The sequence below is a fragment of the Rutidosis leptorrhynchoides genome, chromosome 4 (assembly GCF_046630445.1).
Source record: "Rutidosis leptorrhynchoides isolate AG116_Rl617_1_P2 chromosome 4, CSIRO_AGI_Rlap_v1, whole genome shotgun sequence".
NCBI classification, from domain to species: domain Eukaryota; kingdom Viridiplantae; phylum Streptophyta; class Magnoliopsida; order Asterales; family Asteraceae; genus Rutidosis; species Rutidosis leptorrhynchoides.
Window position 1 is genome coordinate 333,557,159 of NC_092336.1, and position 22,615 is coordinate 333,579,773.

At 34.7% G+C, this 22,615-nt stretch overlaps 1 protein-coding gene across 1 annotated transcript; it reads left to right on the forward strand.

Annotated features, from left to right (window-relative positions):
- Positions 1-5,583: 5,583 nt before the first annotated feature.
- LOC139844063 (uncharacterized) lies at positions 5,584-7,989 on the forward strand. The gene is made up of 2 exons (XM_071834275.1): positions 5,584-6,250; positions 6,971-7,989. Exons 1-2 carry the CDS (start codon positions 5,678-5,680, stop codon positions 7,718-7,720), a joined length of 1,323 nt encoding a protein of 440 aa, XP_071690376.1. The 5' UTR covers positions 5,584-5,677; the 3' UTR covers positions 7,721-7,989.
- The last annotated feature ends 14,626 nt before the right edge of the window (positions 7,990-22,615 follow it).

Consider the following 22,615-nt stretch of genomic DNA (forward strand, 5'->3'; position numbering starts at 1 on the left):
TTAAAAGTTGCCAAGGCAGAGCCGTCGGGACTTTTCTTCACATTTCTGTTTTAATTCAATGATTAACAGCAGATACAAGTGATGTGTATATGACAATGAAAGTAAAAGAATTGAATAAATTAACCTCAATAAGCTGATAAGATCGATTGTCCCATATTGAAAAAATCAGTCGACAGGTACACAAGAGCCACACAGGAATAAATAAATAAAACATATCTGATAAAGGGGACGCGTAATAATCTGCTGGTATATATATATTATTTTTATTAATAAATATACAGAATATAATAATATATTAATATTAATAATACAATTAATATTATTAGTAATAATAAAAATTCTAATAACAATAATATGATAATTTTAATAATATTAATGATAAAAATAATAATAATAATAATAATAATAATCATAATACTACTAATAATGATGAAAATACTAATAAATAATAATAATATGAAAATTTTAATAATAACATTAATGGTTTCTTTGATAAATAATAAGTTTAATAATAATTAATATTGATGATAGTTATAATAATGATTCTTAATGATACTATCTAATAATAGTACTAGTAACAATAAGTTATATGTTTTAATTTCTGTATCGATATATTACACATAATAATAATGCAGATATTGGTATTAATATTGATAATAATAGATTTTAATGATAATGTTCATTAATAATAACATTCATAATGATATTAATAGAATACTAATACCAATATTTAACAATAATAGAATACTAATACATTAATAATATTAATAATGTCTAATAATAATAATAATACTAATCATAATAACTATATTATAACTTTACTACTAACTATAACAACGATGATATTAACAATAATAATAAGGATAAATCAAATGTATCAATTTCAGTATTATAATTTTGATAATATTAATAATACCAACATTAATATTAATAAAAAATGATGAATATAATAATAATATAATATCTATAATTAACCTTGTAAATTTACTAATATTATAATTTATTAATTATGTATATATACTTAAATTTAAATTTTTACATATTTGTTATACCCAATTGTTCGTGAATCGTCGGACATAGTCAATGGTTAAATGCATTCATGGAAATAGTTCAAACATTATGAGACTCAGTTTAATAGACTTTGCTTATCTAGTCGAAATCATATAAAGATTAAGTTTAAATTTGGTCAGAAATTCCCGGGTCGTCACAACTTGAAAGCATTTTTATTCTCAGGTATGAAAGAAATCTTCCGCTGTGCATTTGATCATATTAGAGATATTACTTGGAGTCATTCATGACATATTTCAAAAGACGTTGCATTCGAGTCGTCGAGTTCATCAAGATTATTACTAAGTTAATTATTGTTGGAAATATTATGAAATGATATGCATGCCGTCAACTTTCGATGTAATGAAAGTTTGTCTTTTAAAAACGAATGCAATGTTTGTAAAATGTATCATATAAAGGTCAAGTACCTCGCGATGTAACCAAATGTAATGTAATCATCCAGATGGATTAGGACGGGTCATTAGAATATATATGCGTGCTCTTTTATTATACCGGGGAACCTTTTATATTCCACCATATTACCATCAGCGTTTAATCATCTAAAAACACAATTCTCTTGTAACCACCCCGGATTGATAATCGATGATTCAGATATGGTAGCATTAAATACAGAGGAAACAGCAAAATCGTAGATGGTCTAAACGGCCAAAAGTTTGATAATAAAGAATGGAATATCGGAAACGCTCGATAGAAAATTTGGTAATGAAAAAAAAATCCAGATTGAGCTAACCATGAAGGAGACCAAGGAAAAATACAAGGACCAAACCCTATATTCAAAGAATCCAGGTAATTCTGGATCCGATAAAATCTTTAGAGAATATCCTGCTCCAAAGTCATGTTAAAATCTTGCGGAAAATCTTTCCTTATCAACTTTCGAACTTAGAAATTCCAAAACATCATCATAAATATCTTCGACACTTCTGAAGATATTTTCATAAATATTCTCATCCGAAATTATATACCTCTTCATGCTATCTGTAATACATTATATTGGAAATTTCTGTAAAATCTAAGTATAAACTATGAATGAATTCTGAAGTAGTGTTGGGAACTGAAGCATGAGTTAGTATAATATAATGACACTTGATCAACGTGATTATATTACAGTAAGTCATGCTGAGTTTCTAAATGGAACGTGATGATTCACAGATCATAACGTCATCATGTGCGATGTTACACGACTCTTGTATTCTACTTAACCTCTAAATATATCAAGAAAATATTTTTCTTGATGATTCGGCCTTTTCCAAGGTATTCTGGTAATTTAACAAATCAAGATTGTGCCATTACAATTTCCTTCTTATAACATCAACTATGTTCATTCCAAATTTCATATCTACAAATTTTGAACCATTATTCGCTTGACTTAAAGTCGGGAAGAGAAAACAAAAGTATGAAACTCCGAAATATAAGGGAGAATATAAAGTCCGATAATGACACATAAATTACAAACCGTGTATATCAATGTTTATTGCAACATAAAGACACGGGAGAATTAAAAATATTATAACCCCAAGGGCGAAGTAGAAGAAAACAGATTCCTCCGGTGGTAGTTGGAAAAGGAGAATGATTGTTACGATAGTAAGGATAAGGACAAGGATCAGAACTGGATTAAGCATTTTCAAAATCTTTTGAATTTGGGAATTGAGTATAGAAGTGGTAAAAACTAATGGAACGGAAGAGGTAAATTTATAATAGAAGCATCCGACAGAGCAATCGAGGCAGATGACCGCATTTAATTAAAGAGATCTTAATTTCCTTAATCACTGATGAATCAAATCTTATATAGATAATGAAGATTTTCTTTGAAATCCCTTGAATTCCAGAATCCAACCATGACTAGTCAAAAGTTATGATGAAACTTGTCTTTCTCGTTTCACTATTTAGTGATAGCTTCATTTGTACTCTTCGAGTAATCAAATTTTTTTACCCATATTACTCTATGGTAATAAAACTCTATTTATTAACTCATATTCATCATAAAACATGTTTATTGTTAACTATGAAAACCTCACTCAAATTTCGGGACGAAATTTCTTTAACGGGTAGGTACTATGACGACCCAAAAATTTCCGACCAAATTTAAACTTAATTCTTATTTGATTTCGACATGATAAGCAAAGTCTATTAAATTGAATCTCAAAATTTTTGAACTATTAATATGGAATCATTGGATCTTTAACTATTCTCGACGATTCACGAACAACTATTTGTAAATAGATATGTGTGTATATATACATATATATATAAATAATAATTGAAAATATAAATTGAAATATTATATGAAGTAATTGTTAGACTTAATAATGTAAAATAAAATAATATATATAATTATTATTTAAAACATATTTATATATGTAAATGAAGTATATTGAATACATATATAGTTTCGAATTTATTTTGTAAGCGACAATAACGCTCAATTGTCATTCGATCGATATTATGTAAGTTAAAATCAAACTTATATTATTTTAAAATAAACTGTGATCCGAAAATGAGTTATATAATTTTTAGGCTTAATAAAAATGTATTTAGGAACTATTTGTTAAGTTTTAACACTTTTTATATTTTAACCATAGATGAGAGGGACAGTCGATGTAGTTTTTATTTAACAAATTAAGGATCGAATTTTATACCATAATGACCAAAATAAATAAATATATTTAATTTACAAATATGAGATTTTTCTGAATACTTTTATCCGCCACTGATTAACAACGGAGCACGAAATAATACCTCTAAATTTGGATGTCGACAGATAATTGTCCTAATCTTTATGTTTGACATTTTGTCTCTTATTATGAAATCTTGTGGTCTATTAAAATGATGAAAATGAATAATTGTGATAAAATAATGAACTCACCAACCTTTTGGTTGACACTTGAAAGCATGTTTATTCTCAAGTATGAAAGAAATCTTCCGCTGTGCATTTGCTCATTTTAGAGATATTACTTGGAGTCATTCATGACATATTTCAAAAGACGTTGCATTCGAGTCGTTGAGTTCATCAAGATCATTATTAAGTCAATTATAGTTGGATATATTATTGAAATGGTATGCATGCCGTCAACTTTCGATGTAATGAAAGTTTGTCTTTTAAAAACGAATGCAATGTTTGTAAAATGTATCATATAGAGGTCAAGTACCTCGCGATGTAACCAAATGTAATGTATTCGTCCAGATGGATTAGGACGGGTCCTTTCATATACAACAAACAACAAATACTCCATTTAAAATAGCTAATTGGTCGAACATCTTCGATCATATATGGAACCTAGTTGAGAATTTTCAACCTAAATTAGTAGTTCATAATCTATATGCGTGCAACGATGAAGAAACGACTCCCTTTGTTCTACGTTAGATGAGAACTGTCTACGGCTCACCTTTCCATACCTCACATACATATTCATACATATACATATGATTAAAATATTGTTATTCTAGTCAATATACCCGTGTGCGATGCTTATATCATAAGAGATATTATATTATGGAAATTTTTTAACTAATCTAACATTTGAACGTAATTTAGCCAGACCTTATCAACAGAATATTATATTGTCTTGAAGATTCTTGTAACTTAATTTTCTCGAGTCAACAAGCCTAACATCTGCCATAACGATCGACCTCCATGTACCCATAAGCAACAACGGAGGATAATAAGGGCAGGGGTGAGCCATGATCCTCTCAAAAAGTGTTGTCCTTACTAGTAATTTCTCTAGTGTTAGGAACTAAATATGTTAACTTTGAATCTTGACCCACCATAACAAAATTAGAATGTCGTATATGCAGTTTATCAAATCTTTTGCTAATTAAATGTCAAAATTAAATGGTTATTAAATTACTAAACTCTGTTAGATCAACTTGCCGTTTTTAACGTTTTGTTAAAAATACAGTTTTTGACTTTTGGTTTCTTTTTTATTTTCAACTGTCTTGTATTTGATCATCAATGAAAGGTATTATTTTTTCTATTTTCTATTTTTATCGTTACTACAATATTTTTGATATTTTATTAACTAATATTAATAATACTATATACGTATTATTCATTGTATTTAATCATTAAACTTATTCGATATATTTCTGATTAGATATATGTTAGTTATATGGCATCCCAGTTGTAGTTTTTTTCTGTAATTATACTATATACGTTTGTTCCAAAGTATGTAATTAATAAGTTCATGGACTTTAAGGGTCGTAGAGTTGAGTTGTAGTTTTGTTTCTTTGTCTCTCATTAATCATTCTATGTTATTTTGAACTTTGTGGAATTTTTAAGTTTAAGTGACTAAATGTTTTAATTGAGTTATTTAGCCCTCTCATTGTTAGTGTTCAACTCTGTCACTGACTCACTTTGCATAACATTAAAATAAAAACATATATGATTGATTACTTTGCATTTGACCTTTTTATAAGGAGTACGAGGTTAGGAAGTAACTGAGCCTGATTTATCATCACTTGTACAATTAAATATTAAACCGTTGAGGTTTCCTCGTAACTTACTCTTGTTGACTCAACTACATGTCAATGTACACGTGGCATACGCAAAAGGTTATAAAAGAACTCTTCATTAGCATGATTACAGATTAAGTTAGTAAGATTTCATAGAGCCATGAATCGGGTGTTGTTTCAGGCAGCATGGAATGGGGATGTCGATTATCTGCTTAAGGAACTCGACACCAATCCATCTATTCTTCACGTTACGTCGTTAGATGGTGGTGAAAATCCGCTACACATTTCTTGTTTAGCTGGACATCTAAACTTTGCATTTGTAGTCCTCAAACTGAGGCCGAAATATTCAAGGGAGCTAAATCAGGACGGTTTTAGTCCTTTGCACATTGCGGCTGCTAGTGGGCATATCGAAATTGTGAAGGAACTTCTGAAAGCTGACCTTGGTTTGTGTTTGGTCAAAGGAAAAGACAGAAGAATTCCTCTTCATGTAGCAGTGGTCAACGGTAACGTTGATGTTATAAAAGAGTTGCTTTTGGCAAGTTCAGATTCTGTCGAATGCATCACTGCTCAAGGTGAGACCTCCATTCATTTAGCCGCGAAGAACAACCAGTTCGAAGCTTTTCAAGTTTTGGTTGAACATATGAAGCAGGCGAACAAAGAAGATCTTCTTAATGTTCAGGATTCTCACGGGAATACGGTCTTGCACATAGCCGCATCCAAAAAACAGTACGAGGTAAATGTATTTTTCATGTAGAGAAAATTACCTACATGGTCAAATTGGTCGGGTTTTGATAAATTCAACATAAGTATGTATTAAGCAATTGTACTGATTGGATAATGGTGAAAAATCACAATTTCAAAATAACTTTTAAAAGTTACACAAAATCTTGGACCTAAGTACAGGTAAATTCCCTATATGGTCAAGTTGGGCGTGCTATTTTTCCTAATATTACTTTTTTAATATTATTTCGCTTTATCTCCTAAGTGATCAAACATATTTCTGCCGTAAGGCCAAAGATACGATTGAGTGTTATATAGGGATTTTGAAAATCAGAGGCGTTAATACTTCAGTACGGTTACCGTGGTGAACCCTAGTCGAGATGATGATCTCGACAAGGTGGTTAATGGCCGATGGCCGGATCAAATCTTCGGCGAGAGAAAAACCCTACACAGAGTGTAGGTAAAGCCCAAGGTGAAAGTAATAAGAGGCAAAGATCGTATTTCATAGACCGTAGAAGATGTTCCGTTAGTAGGCCCCACTACTAATAGAGGAGATATTACGGTTTATGAGGAGAGATAATGGACCGCTCACAGACCAGGTCTAAGTGTGAGCCCGATGGGCAACACACATCAATAGTTTGGTGTCTGATTTATACTTATTTATGTTTTGACAAAAAATTTAAATAGTAATTTGATACTCAGAAATAAATATATGGCATTTTGTATACTACAGGTGGTTGACTTTTTACTAAATGGACCAGTTAATAAGGAAAACTTAGAGTTGAATTCCTTAAACAAGAGTGGTTTAACTCCTCTTGACATGCTACTAATGTTACAAAGTGAAGCCGGTGATCGAGAGATCGATGAAATTTTAATCCATGCCGGGGCACTAAAATCCGAAAAACTACAAACTTCAGAAGAACGACAACATCGACCACAAACAAGTCGTGAAGAATCTCGATCTCCATCTAAAAAAGTGTTGGAATATTTCAAATACAATAACCTCAAAGACTCTCCTCGCATAGTAAGAAACACGCTTCTAGTAATAGTCATACTTATCACGACTGCAACGTATCAAGCCACACTTAGTCCACCAGGGGGTGTTTGGCAGGACGATTCTAATCCATCTACGACAAATAATAGTAATACCACTTATGTGAAACCGCATATTGCAGGAAGAGCGGTAATGGGAACTCACAACCCGATAGCTTATAGTATATTTCTGTTTGCGAATTCAGTTGGGTTCTATACGTCGATATATATGTTCTACGTACTTACTGCAGCTTTTCCTTTGCGATTAGAATTGCAGTTTTGTCTGTTTGCACTCAGTACAACTTACAATACTTGTATGTTTGCAATTGCGCCAAATAATGCGATTGCATTTGCTTTTACGGGTACTTCAATCGCACTGCAGGCTATGATACCGATTGTAACCATGTTATGGAGGGACTATCTCCGTCGACCTAGAAGGGTGTCACCTTAGTTATGTCCACATTCGTAGTTTTTAAGATAAATAAAACATCACTGTAAAAAATATGAGTATGTGTATTGATGTTTTGAACTGGTTGCTAGTTATAGAGATATTGGCAAACACTTCTACAGTTGAGGATGTGATTGTTGTACAAGAACTACATGGTTTTCAACATCTTGTCCTTTTCTTGAGAGTATAACTTTGATTCAAATATTTTTATGTTTGTAGTTTTGCATAACGTTTTTGATAATTTACTTTGCTTTATAGGGGTGGTATATGTTAGACATATTAGTTAGGCCCTAGTTCAATATGTGAGTTTGGGTCTATTAGGTTTTAGATGTAGTCTAGGTTATCTTGTATCGCTATAAATACCGCATCAATAATCAATAATATTCATGGGGTTTTCATTGTTCAACAAGGTATCAGTCGCTTCCTGTTCATTTTTAAGTTTATTAACCTCGAGTCACCGACTACTTAGTTGGTGATCCGGAGGGATCCATATAATCTTATTCATGTTTAATGGCTGTCAAACCTCTCTACCCTAAACACAAGTCTGCCGCCTTTGTATTATGTTTTGTTATCATCATAAAATTGGTGTTTATATTTTGCTCCTTATCTACCATCTCTTATTTAAAAAAAAAATAAAAAAATACTGTGCTAGTTTAGCCGCCGCACCACCAATCACCATCGCAACATCTTTTTTTTTTTTTTTTCTTTATCAGTTAGCACCATCTCTATAATTGTAGCATGCCACCTTCACTTTGGGTACTGATATTTCCAACCTCAAAAATGATAGATCCAAACATATTTCATATCATCTTCCAACAATGTCCTCAAATAAATTCTAAAATAAAATCACTGCAATACATTTTTAAGGGTATATTAGGTACTTTAAGTGGATTTATCAATTAGGAAAGTAGAAATATCATCACCCGACTTGTAACTTGCAATATTCCTTTAAACATATGATTGTTTCATTTATTACGGTATGATTGTTTCATTTATTACGGCGTAATTTTTTTTCTTTATTAGCTTACCCTAAAAGTACCCTCGTAGCCTTCTATTCCTTTTATCTCTTTCACTTATTCCTATGTTTCTCATTTTGTCCGTGTCTTTCTTCTCTTTAGGTACCTTATTATATATTTTATTTTAAATATATTCAATTAGAAAATCAATGAAAACACTGTTCATTTAGGATAATCCCGTAATAAACCTCAACTAAAGGGGCAAACACTAAGCCGTCATTTTTACTTTTAAAACCACCTTTTTCCAATTATATATATAGTAGCAGTTGTGAAAAGTAACACAAAGTCAAGACTGGTTGAGTGGCTAAGCGTGCATGTTGTCCACCAAGTCTTCAGAGGTTTGATTCCCTTTAACCCATTTTACTTTATCTTTTTTTTTTTCTATTATTATTTTTACCCATTGATCCTCCATATCTATTAACTTTTCATAATTCACCCCTTAATGTTTTTTAGTTATAATTCACCCTTCCTATTTTCATTCTTTTATTTTTAAATTCTTTTGTAATCTCACATTTCTAAAAATATTTTATATGATTTTTTTTTAATTTTTTCTTAACCACTTTTTAAATTTTTTTTTTTAATATTCTATATAAAAACTTTTATTTTTCTTTCTTTTCTCCTTTTCTTTATAATTTTTTTCTACTCCCAAAATTTACTATTAAATAACACGAATATTCAAATTATGTTGATTTTAACTATTTTAAATATATATATTAAACATATTTTCTCTTTAATTTTGTTTAAGTTATTAACATTTAAGTATTTATTTTAAACAAAAAATGTGTATAACGAAAAAATGACTAATTATGTATATAAAAAATATGGGGCCGCCGCCGCACGCGCGGCTGACCCCAAAACTTGTTTTGCTTTATTTAGACAAAAGATTATAAAATCTTTCACTTGCCGAATTTTTTCATTCTTTTTTAATTAAATCGTATCCTTTTTTAAATAATAATCGGCGTGGGGCTGAGTCGCCTAGCTTGACTAGGTTACAAACCCCGAAAAACAAAGAGGAATACAAAAATAAAAAGCTCTATTTTGCAGCGTTGAAGAATACTGTTATCGTCGACAAAAGTAGCATATAAAAAAACGGTACTTGATCCTTAGGCACAGCAAGCCACGACGTAAAAGAAAAAAAAACACGCTACGGAAAAGAAGAAGCCGTAAAAGAGATTTGAAAGTAGCATATAAAAAAAGCGGTACTTGATCCTTAGGCACAGCAAGCCTGTAAGACCTAAGTGGCCTAGCAAGTATGAAAACGAGTTAGCCTTGCGACCTAAATGTGTTTTAAACCCATCTTGACGAATGATTAGGGTTTTGGTGTGTGTTGACCCAATTTAGGGTTAAAGGTGCAAATGGGTTGAAATTGCACCTTGGGTCAAAATGGCTTAGAATGGTGAAAAGGGTTTGGTTGACTGACTTGAGTTTGCGTTTGATGATGTGTATTATATGATAGGTACGTTACTTTGAGGTCTTGCAAGCTCGGGTATCTTTTCACAAGACTTTGAGGTGAGTGGAATAATTATATGCGTATGTATATAATGTGTCTATTTGTTGTAGCGTGAAATGTGTAGTGTCGAGGTGCTAAGACACCATGTTTCACGTGAAGAGTGTAGCATCGAGGTGTTAAGATTCCACTCGGGTGTAGCATCGAGGTGTTAAGATGCCACCTAGGAGTGTAGTGTCGAGGTGTTAAGACGCCACTCCGTAAATTAATGAGTGATGCATCGAGGTGTTAAGATGCCACTCGGGGTGATGTGCCGAGGTGTTAAGGTGCCACCCTAGGGGTTAGTGGTGCGAGGTGTTAAGTGCCCTAACGGATGTTGTGAACACCGATGGCGTTTTCGCGAGTGTCGTTCCCTTGTACTATTGGTTAACCATGGTTATTTGTGTTGTAAGCATATTATATTATTCGAGTTATATTCATATGCGGTTGTTATGCTAACTTGTGGTATTGGAGATTTATAGCTTGTTATCGTGACGATAAGCTAAATGTGTATGCTAGCGTGTTTGCGGGTTGGTGTGTAAGTGTATGCAAGTAGGTATAATTATATATGTATTCGTATAATTATTGCATTCACTAAGCTTTGCTTACCCTCTCGTTGTTTACCATTTTATAGGTTCGGTTTTGGACAAGGGTAAGGGCATCGTTTTGGACTAGAGATCCCGCTTGATGCTAGGGGACGCTTTTGGCTTTAGTAGCTCTTGGAATTTGACCGATAGTTGGGTAGTTTAATCCCAAACACCATGCTCATTGCGTAGTTTGGAACTTAAACTTTTTGGTGGTCGAAACTCTTAACTTGTACTAAACTTGTAATTTGGGTCATGTGGGCCCCGCTTGTAAAATATTGATTTTATATTTGAAACAGGTTAGTTTTACATATTTGAATGTGTGGCTAAAAGCATGTCGTCTAAAAATGTCGGGAACTAGTCGATCTTTTTCGCATTTTGAGACTTTCCGGACAGACCCGAATGGCGCGCCGCGCGGCCATCCTGGCACGCCGCGCCAATTCACTGTGCAGATTTTTTTTTTAATTTTGTATTTTTCACGTGGTTTGCTCGCGGGTTGGTTTGGGATGTTACAAGTGGTATCAGAGCATGGTCTAAGGGATTTAGGTGACTTGAGATAGGCGCCTAGACTTAGACTTTTTGTGTGTGCGCTATGCGGGACTTGTAGGACCTTGGGTCGGATCGGGATTAGTTTGTGCATAGGTTTATGTAAACTAATCATGCGCTATTTGTTATGTATGTTTAGCGAGCATCGAGCGAGATGGACGTTGTACTAGCAAGTTAATGCGACGTGCCCGCGTAACAATGATTAGCTACCATTGTTACGGGTGCAAATCGTGTCAAACAAGTAATGTACGACGATTGTTGAGCGAGATGGAGTAGTGTGGCGTATGAGTATGCATATATATAAAATTTGTCCTTCCGTTTGGTGGTTTAACCTAATTCGTTTTATAGAATGAAGACGAGAAACGGTCCCGAACATGATAACGGAAGTACAAACAGGGACGCCGAGTTCTCAACCAAGGTCGAGGCCGTCTTTAAGAAGTTAAAAGCGGATTTTCTTGCGGACGTTCGAAAGGTCTTTCAAGATTCGGTTGATGAGCAAATAACCGATCTAATTAATGAACGAATGAAGGCCACTATCGAAGAGGCCCTTGACGCTAGGAATATCTATCCTCGCTGTGAAGGAGGTGAAGGAAGGCGGGACTTCCACTACAAGAAGTTCAAGGATGCTCAACCCCCGATGTTTAATGGGGTGCGGGATTCTTTAAAAAGTACATGTTGGATCTCCGATATTGAGGGAGCTTTCGGTACCACGGAATGTCCTCCCGAAAAGAAGACGAGGTATGGTTCTAGCATGTTACGCGAAGAAGCTAAGTTGTGGTGGGACGATAAAATCAACTTGTATGGTGAAGAACAATGTATGGGCTTGACATGGGAGGAGTTCAAGAAAGAATTTTTCAGAGAATACCGAACTTCATCCGATCTCGATAGAATCCGGGACGAGTTGCACCATTTGCAACAAGGGTCAATGGACTTGGTTACACTCAAGTCTACATTCTTGGAAAAGACTCGTTTTTGCCCGGAATATGTGGGTGATGATCATAAGATCATGAAGGATTTCTACCGTACTTTGAATGATGAGTACAAGGGGAAGATTAGTCGGGGTATGGCTAAGTCTTTTGATGAATTGTTCGAGTTGGCTCGGGGTTTTGAGCCGGAGGTTCCAAGAAAGAGTGATTTCATGTTTTCCAAAAGAAAATTTGAAGGTTTTAGTTACTCTAACGCCTTAAGCAAGAAGAGCAAGAGCAAGAGGGGGGCCGAAAGTGTCAATAGTGCAAAGAAGGGCACTACCGGCGGGTTTTCTTATACGTGCTACAATTGTGGGTAACCGGGTCATATGGCTTGTGAGTGTCCAAAACCATCTTCCGGAAACAAAGTCACTTGTTTTAATTGCGGCAAAGAGGGGCATAAGAAGCCGGAGTGTCCCGATTTGCGAAATGATAATGTGAAGCGGTTAGAGAAGGCGGTGGGTACGGCTAGGGGTCGCAACTACTTGATGACTAATGATGAAGCCAAACAATCGAACGAAGTTGTCTCAGGTACTTTCATGGTTAATTCTAATCCGGCGAGGATTCTTTTTGCTAGTGGTGCAAATTTATCGTTTGTGTCTCCTAGATTTGTGCCTAAACTTGATAGACCGTTTGCTAAGTTAAGTCGTCCAGTAGAAGTCGAAATAGCGAACGGCAAGACGGTGCTAGTGGTCGATGTGTGTGAAAATTGTGATGTTGTTTTTGGTGCCGAAACCTTTAAAATTGATCTTATTCCAATGTCCTTGGGCGACTTTGATATTGTCGTTGGTATGGATTGGCTCAATCGTTATAGAGCCGATATTGCATGCCATGATAAGTTTATTCGTGTGAAGACCCCAAGTGGGGGAGAGTTGGTTATTCATGGTAATAGGCAGAGGAGACCGGTGCCGATATGCACTTTTGCACGGGCACGTCGTCATGTTGTTATCGGTGGCATGGCTTTCCTTGCTCATGTTGTTGATACTTGTAATGAGCCACCACCTATTCGTGAAATTCCGGTGGTTAATGAGTTTGAAGATGTTTTTCCGGATGAGTTACCGGGTGTTCCGGCTGAAAGACAAGTTGAATTTCGCATCGAGTTGGTTCCGGGGGCTACCCCCATTGCTAAAACTCCTTATCATTTAGCGCCAACGGAGATGCAAGAGTTGTTAAATCAAATTCAAGAATTGCTCGAGATGGGTTTTATTCGACCGAGTGCTTCACCGTGGGGCGCTCCGGTGTTATTTGTGCAGAAGAAAGATGGTAGTATGCGTATGTGCCTTGATTACTGTGAGTTGAATAAAGTGACGATCAAGAATTGTTATCCATTACCTAGGATTGACGATTTATTTGATCAACTTCCAGTGCAACGTATTTCTCTAAGATCGACCTACGGTCCGGCTATCACCAAATGCGGGTCCGTGAGGAAGACATTGAGAAAACGGATTTTAGAACGTGGTATGGGCATTTTGAGTTTGTGGTGATGCCTTTTGGTCTTACGAATGCACCGACGGCATTCATGGATCTTATGAACCGAGTGTGCCAACCTATGTTGGACAAGTCGGTAATAGTGTTCATCGACGACATACTAGTCTATTCGAAAAGTATGAACGAACATGAACGTCATTTACGTGAAGTATTGAAGACCTTACGAAAGGAGAAGTTGTATGCTAAGTTCTCCAAATGTGAATTTTGGCTAAGGGAAGTCCAATTCCTTGGTCATATTGTGAACAAAGACGGTATTCAAGTAGATCCGGGGAAGATAGAGACGGTGAAGAGTTGGGGACGACCGACTACGCCTACGGAAATTCGAAGTTTTCTCGGATTGGCCGGTTATTATCTTCGGTTATCCAAGACTTTTCTAAGATTGCTTCTCCATTAACGAAGTTGACGAGAAAGAATGCTAAGTTTAATTGGGAGAACGAGCAAGAAATTGCTTTACAATTGTTAAAAGAGAAGTTGTGTCAAGCTCCGGTGTTAGTATTACCGGAAGGTGTGGAAGATATTACGGTTTATTGTGATGCTTCGCTAAATGGGCTCGGGTGTGTTCAGATGCAAAGAGGTAAAGTCGCTTATGCCTCTCGACAATTAAAGGAACACGAAATGAGATATCCGACTCATGATCTTGAGTTGGCGGCGGTTGTGCATGCGTTGAAAATTTGGCGCCATTACTTGTATGGTGTCAAGTGTACGATTTATTCGGATCATAAGAGTTTGAAACATCTCTTTAATCAACGAGATTTGAATTATCGCCAACGTAGGTGGATGGATGTGGTGAAAGACTACGATTGTGAAATACTTTATCATCTGGGTAAGGCGAATGTTGTCGCGGATGCGTTGAGTCGAAAGAGTCAACATCCGGCGATAAAAGTGGGGTCGTTACGTTTGATTATTTCCAACGATTTTCTTTAGAAGCTTGGCGAGATTCAAATAGAGGCTTACGTTCACAATAAGCATGTGGAACGAATCGTGGGCCAATCAGAGTTCATTACTATGGGCGATAATCGTGGTATGTTGTCTTTTCAAGGAAGGGTGTGGGTGCCTAAGATGGGTGATTACCGACGGGTGCTACTTGATGAAGCACATAAGTCAAAATATTCCATTCATCCGGACGCGACAAAAATGTATCATGACTTGAAGAAATATTATTGGTGGCCGGGCATGAAACGTGATGTTGTGAAGTATGTTGAGCAATGTGTCACGTGTTTACAACTAAAAGCCAAACACCAAAAGCCGTATGGTAAGTTGCAACCGTTAGAAATCCCGAAGTGGAAATGGGAACACATTACCATGGATTTCATTACAAAGTTACCTAAAACGGCGAGAACCCAATTCGATTCGATTTGGGTTATAGTTGACCGATTGACAAAAAGCGCTTTGTTTCTTCCCATTAAAGAAGCAATGTCGTCGGAGGCCTTGGCTAAGTTGTTTATCAAGGAAGTGGTCTCGCGATATGGGGTTCCTATATCTATTATTTCGGATCGAGATACCCGTTTTACATCTCGGTTTTGGGAAAAGTTTCATGAAGATATGGGTACGCAATTGAAGTTGAGTACGGCGTATCATCCTCAAACGGACGGTCAAACCGAACGTACGAATCAAACTTTGGAAGATATGTTACGGGCGTGCATCATTGACTTCGGTGGTAGTTGGGATGAGCATTTGCCTTTGGTGGAATTCTCGTACAATAATAGTTACCATACTAGTATCGGGATGCCACCTTACGAAATGCTTTATGGGCGTAGGTGTCGAACTCCCGTTTGTTGGGGAGAAGTGGGTCAAAGAGAGATCGGGAGTACCGATTTGGTTTTAGAGACCAATAGCAAGATCGATTTGATTCGGGAACATTTGAAGAAGGCTCAAGATAGGCAAAAGTCATATGCCGATAGACGTAGGCGATTGATTGAGTTCCAAGAAGGCGATATGGTGATGCTTAAGGTTTCGCCATGGAAGGGTATTATTCGATTTCGAAAACGGGGAAAGTTAGCTCCTCGGTTTATTGGGCCGTTCAAGGTTTTAGCTCGTGTTAGTGAAGTTGCATATCGATTGGAATTATCCGAATAGCTTGCGGGGATCCATAATACATTTCATGTTTCCCACCTCCGTAAGTGTCTTGCGGATGATTCCTCATGGATGCCTTTAGACGAGATCGAGCTAAACAACAAGTTAGAATATGTCGAGGAACCGATTGCTATCCTTGACGAGAAGGTGAAAATGTTGAGGAATAAAGAGGTGAGAACTTTCAAGGTTCAATGGCGGCGAAGTAAAGGTTCCGAGTTCACTTGGGAGCCCGAATGTAGTGACCCGAACTTTTCCATGTTTATATATATATTAAATGAAATTGTTATTTACATGATTAAGTGTTTCCAACATGTTAAGCAATCAAACTTGTTAAGACTTGATTAATTGAAATAGGTTTCATATAGACAATTGACCACCCAAGTTGACCGGTGATTCACGAACGTTAAAACTTGTAAAAACTATACTATGACATATATATGGTTATATATATAGTTAACATGATTTTATTATAAGTATGTATCTCATTAGGTATTTTAACAATGAGTTATATACATAAAAATGAGACTATTAATTTAAGAAACTCGAAAACGATATATATAACGATTATCGTTATAACAACGTCTTACTAGGTACATATGAATCATATTAAGATATTTATACACTTGGATAATTATGTTAAATGATAAGTAAATATATTATTAAGTGTATTAACAATGAAATACATATGTAAAAATAAGACTACTAACTTAATGATTTCGAAACGAGACATATATGTAACGATTATCGTTGTAACGACATTTAACTGTATATATATCATAATAAGATATATTATATATCATAATATCATGATAATATAAAAATTTAACATCTCATTTGTTATAATAAACAATGGGTTAACAACATTCAACAAGATCGTTAACCTAAAGGTTTCAAAACAACATTTACATGTAACGACTAACGATGACTTAACGACTCAGTTAAAATGTATATACATGTAGTGTTTTAATATGTATTCATACACTTTTTAAAGACTTCAAGACACTTATCAAAATACTTCTACTTAGCAAAAATTCTTACAATTACAGCCTCGTTCAGTTTCATCAACAATTCTACTCGTATGCACCCGTATTCGTACTCGTACAATACACAAATTTTAGATGCATGTACTATTGGTATATACACTCCAATGATCAACTCTTAGCAGCCCATGTGAGTCACCTAACACATGTGGGAACCATCATTTGGCAACTAGCATGAAATATCTCATAAAATTACAAAAATATGAGTAATCATTCATGACTTATTTACATGAAAACAAAATTTCATATCCTTTATATCTAATCCATACACCAACGACCAAAAACACCTACAAACACTTTCATTCTTCATTTTTATTCATCTAATTGATCTTTCTCAAGTTCTATCTTCAAGTTCTACGTGTTCTTCATAAATTCCAAAAGTTCTAGTTTCATAAAATCAAGAATACTTCCAAGATTGCAAGTTTACTTCCAAGTTTTCTAAATCCATTCCAAGTAATCATCCAAGATCAAGAAACCTTTGTTACTTACAGTAGGTTATCTTTCTAATACAAGGTAATAATCATATTCAAACTTTAATTCAATTTCTATAACTATAACAATCTTATTTCGAGTGGAAATCTTACTTGAAATTGTTTTCATGTCATGATTCTGCTTCAAGAACTTTCAAGCCATCCAAGGATCCTTTGAAGCTAGATATATTTTTCCCATTTCCAGTAGGTTTATCCAAGGAACTTGAGGTAGTAATGATGTTCATAACATCATTCGATTCATACATATAAAGCTATCTTATTCGAAGGTTTAAACTTGTAATCACTAGAACATAGTTTAGTTAATTCTAAACTTGTTAGCAAATAAAAGTTAATCCTTCTAACTTGACTTTTAAAATCAACTAAACACATGTTCTATATCTATATGATATGCTAACTTAATGATTTAAAACCTGGAAACACGAAAAACACCGTAAAATCGGATTTACGCCGTCGTAGTAACACCGCGGGCTGTTTTGGGTTAGTTAATTAAAAACTATGATAAACTTTGATTTAAAAGTTGTTATTCTGGGAAAATGATTTTTATTATGAACATGAAACTATATCCAAAAATTATGGTTAAACTCAAAGTGAAAGTATGTTTTCTAAAATGGTCATCTAGACGTCGTTCTTTCGACTGAAATGACTACCTTTACAAAAATGACTTGTAACTTATTTTTCCTACTATAAACCTATACTTTTTCTGTTTAGATTCATAAAATAGAGTTCAATATGAAACCATATCAATTTGATTCACTCAAAACGGATTTAAAATGAAGAAGTTATGGGTAAAACAAGATTGGATAATTTTTCTCATTTTAGCTACGTGAAAATTGGTAACAAATCTATTCCAACCATAACTTAATCAACTTGTATTGTATATTATGTAATCTTGAGATACCATAGACACGTATACAATGTTTCAACCTATCATGTCGACACATCTATATATATTTCGGAACAACCATAGACACTCTATATGTGAATATTGGAGTTAGCTATACAGGGTTGAGGTTGATTCCAAAATATATATAGTTTGAGTTGTGATCAATACTGAGATACGTATACACTGGGTTGTGGATTGATTCAAGATAATATTTATCGATTTATTTCTGTACATCTAACTGTGGACAACTAGTTGTAGGTTACTAACGAGGACAGCTGACTTAATAAACTTAAAACATCAAAATATATTAAAAGTGTTGTAAATATATTTTGAACATACTTTGATATATATGTATATATTGTTATAGGTTCGTGAATCAACCAGTGGCCAAGTCTTACTTCCCGACGAAGTAAAAATCTGTGAAAGTGAGTTATAGTCCCACTTTTAAAATCTAATATTTTTGGGATGTGAATACATGCAGGTTTTATAAATGATTTACAAAATAGACACAAGTACGTGAAGCTACATTCTATGGTTGAATTATCGAAATCGAATATGCCCCTTTTTATTAAGTCTGGTAATCTAAGAATTAGGGAACAGACACTCTAATTGACGCGCATCCTAAAGATAGATCTATTGGTCCTAACAAACCCCATCCAAAGTACCGGATGCTTTAGTACTTCGAAATTTATATCATATCCGAAGGGTGTCCCGGAATGATGGGGATATTCTTATATATGCATCTTGTTATTGTCGGTTACCAGGTGTTCACTATATGAATGATTTTTATCTCTATGTATGGGATGTATATTGAAATATGAAATCTTGTGGTCTATTGTTACGATTTGATATATATAGGTTAAACCTATAACTCACCAACATTTTTGTTGACGTTTAAAGCATGTTTATTCTCAGGTGAATACTAAGAGCTTCCGCTGTTGCATACTAAAATAAGGACAAGATTTGGAGTCCATGTTTGTATGATATTGTGTAAAAACTGCATTCAAGAAACTGATTTCGATGTTACATATTTGTATTGTAAACCATTATGTAATGATCGTGTGTAAACAGGATATTTTAGATTATCATTATTTGATAATCTACGTAAAGCTTTTTAAACCTTTATTTATGAAATAAAAGTTATGGTTTGTTTTAAAAATGAATGCAGTCTTTGAAAAAAAAACGTCTCATATAGAGGTCAAAACCTCGCAACGAAATCAATTAATATGGAACGTTTTTAATCAATAAGAACGGGACATTTCACCGAAGAGTTCGTGTTAGTTTATCTTTCCTCGTGTCATGCGGCTTGGATTGCGAGGACGCAATCCGAATAAGTGGGGAGAGTTGTAAGACCTAAGTGGCCTAGCAAGTATGAAAACGAGTTAGCCTTGCGACCTAAATGTGTTTTAAACCCATCTTGGCGAATGATTAGGGTTTTGGTGTGTGTTGACCCAATTTAGGGTTAAGGGTGCAAATGGGTTGAAATTGCACCTTGGGTCAAAATGGCTTAGAATGGTGAAAAGGGTTTGGTTGACCGACTTGAGTTTGCGTTTGATGATGTGTATTATATGATAGGTACGTTACTTTGAGGTCTTGCAAGCTCGGGTATCTTTTCACAAGACTTTGAGGTGAGTGGAATAATTATATGCGTATGTATATAATGTGTCTATTTGTTGTAGCGTGAAATGTGTAGTGTCGAGGTGCTAAGACACCATGTTTCAAGTGAAGAGTGTAGCATCGAGGTGTTAAGATGCCACTCGGGTGTAGCATCTAGGTGTTAAGATGCCACCTAGGAGTGTAGTGTCGAGGTGTTAAGACGCCACTCCGTAAATTAATGAGTGATGCATCGAGGTGTTAATATGCCACTCGGGGTGATGTGCCGAGGTGTTAAGGTGCCACCCTAGGGGTTAGTGGTGCGAGGTGTTAAGTGCCCTAACGGATGTTGTGAACACCGATGGCGTTTTCGCGAGCGTCGTTCCCTTGTACTATTTGTTAACCATGGTTATTTGTGTTGTAAGCATATTATATTATTCGAGTTATATTCATATGCGGTTGTTATGCTAGCTTGTGGTATTGGAGATTTATAGCTTGTTATCGTGACGATAAGCTAAATGTGTATGCTAGCGTGTTTGCGGGTTGGTGTGTAAGTGTATGCAAGTAGGTATAATTATATATGTATTCGTATAATTATTGCATTCACTAAGCTTTGCTTACCCTCTCGTTGTTTACCATTTTATAGGTTCGGTTTTGGACAAGGGTAAGGGCATCGTTTTGGACTAGAGATCCCGCTTGATGCTAGGGGACGCTTTTGGCTTTAGTAGCTCTTGGAGTTTGACCGATAGTTGGGTAGTTTAATCCCAAACACCATGCTCATTGCGTAGTTTGGAACTTAAATTTTTTGGTGGTCGAAACTCTTAACTTGTACTAAACTTGTAATTTGGGTCGTGTGGGCCCCGCTTGTAAAATATTGATTTTATGTTTGAAACAGGTTAGTTTTACATATTTGAATGTGTGGTTAAAAGCGTGTCGTCTAAAAATGTCGGGAACTAGTCGATCTTTTTCGCATTTTGAGACTTTCCGGACAGACCCGAATGGCGCGCCGCGCCAATTCACTGTGCAGATTTTTTTTTTTATTTTGTATTTTTCACGTGATTTGTTCGCGGGTTGGTTTGGGATGTTACAAAGCCACGTCGTAAAAGAAAAAAAACACGCTACCAAAAAGGAGAAGCCGTAAAAGAGATTTCCAACTCTACAAACGATTATCAGTTTATTTAATGCAAAAAAAAAAGAAGAAAAAAAAGAGTTACTTTTGTTTATTTTTTTTAGCATCTTTTCAATATTAATGTTTTGTTCCAGTTCGAGTTTTCTCGATTTCGCCGCTCGAACTGCGGGGGAGTGTTAGACATATTAGTTAGGCCCAAGTCCAATATGTGAGCTTGGGTCCATTAGGTTTTAGATGTAGTATAGGTTATCTTGTATCGCTATAAATACCGCATCAATAATCAATAATATTCACGGGGTTCTATTCTCTAACATGGTAATCAATTATACGAAAAGACCAGATGATCAATAATTATGTTATTCAGTCTCAAGATATGTTATAATCGTTAGACTCAAAAATATGATTGGACAAATATTCTATAATAATATCTTAGAACCAATTTAAGTTTGCGAATGTATAATTAATGATCAAAATTGGTATGGTACAGTTAGTGCATTTTCGTTATGTCGGTTGCTATGTTTACTTTATTTTTTGAACATCAGTTTGGGATCAGCCAGGAGAACTGAACCACACACGCGTTCATCTCACGTAGTTACATAATTCGCCCTCAACTATTATCCTGGAGCAAATCCGAACAATCCCAGGACATGGCATTGAGTGAGTTATATCTCGCATCAGTCATGGTTGCGAACTGATCTGATCATAGGTGAAATACTGAAATTAGAGGCGTAGGTATGTTGCTATGGTTGGGGTCAATTGACACAACCAAAAATAAAAAAGTTTGGGCTTATGATCTACTCTGTATAATTTAATTTAATAATATAAAATTTTGGATTATCAAAATAATACACATTGATATTAATTTAATAATATAAAATTTTGGATTATCAAAATATGACACATTGATAGCAACCCATTTACATTATCCATAAATTTATCTTCTATACACTAAAAAAATGCAAGATTTGATCGTATTTGTCCCCATGAAGTCCAAACGACAACAGCACTAAAAACATCAAATTTTCATTTACAACCCCTAATTCAGGGTTCAATAGATAAACTCCTACTATTTTCAGGGGTAGAACACGTAAATTCTATTTTGTTTTTTGAAACCAAAAATCAAACTCTACCCAAATTTTTACCGGGCCTTATCTTTCTACTTGCCACAATTTAATTTCCATCGCCAACACTATTGAACTCGAAATAATTTTATGAACAAAACGCAACTAATTACGCTGAAAAATGGAGACTTTTTAAAAAACGCTAAATACACCGACATCTAAACCGAGGCTTAACACACGAGCGATTCTCCCTTATGTAAATACATAACGCTACGTTAAATATAAGTATGAAACCCAAAACGCCCTGCAGCAAACGTGCGGACCGATTCGGATCTCGTATTATGTTATGGAGTGGTACTTTGATGGCTTGAATTTGCAACATATATTTATATTTACATTTATTTATCTTCTGTAGTATCTAATAAATTTTCATAATAATGATGTCACAAATAAAGATTATTAAAATTAAAGAAAAAAAATTTAAAACTCTCCATGATGATTTCATTAAAATAATTTATTATATTTAATAAAAATATTAACATG

Coding starts and splice junctions, on each gene's coding strand:
- LOC139844063 (XM_071834275.1), top strand. CDS start 5,678: ATGAATCGGGTGTTGTTTCAGGCAGCATGGAATGGGGATGTCGATTAT. Junction 6,251..6,970: donor CATCCAAAAAACAGTACGAG/GTAAATGTATTT, acceptor TGTATACTACAG/GTGGTTGACTTTTTACTAAA.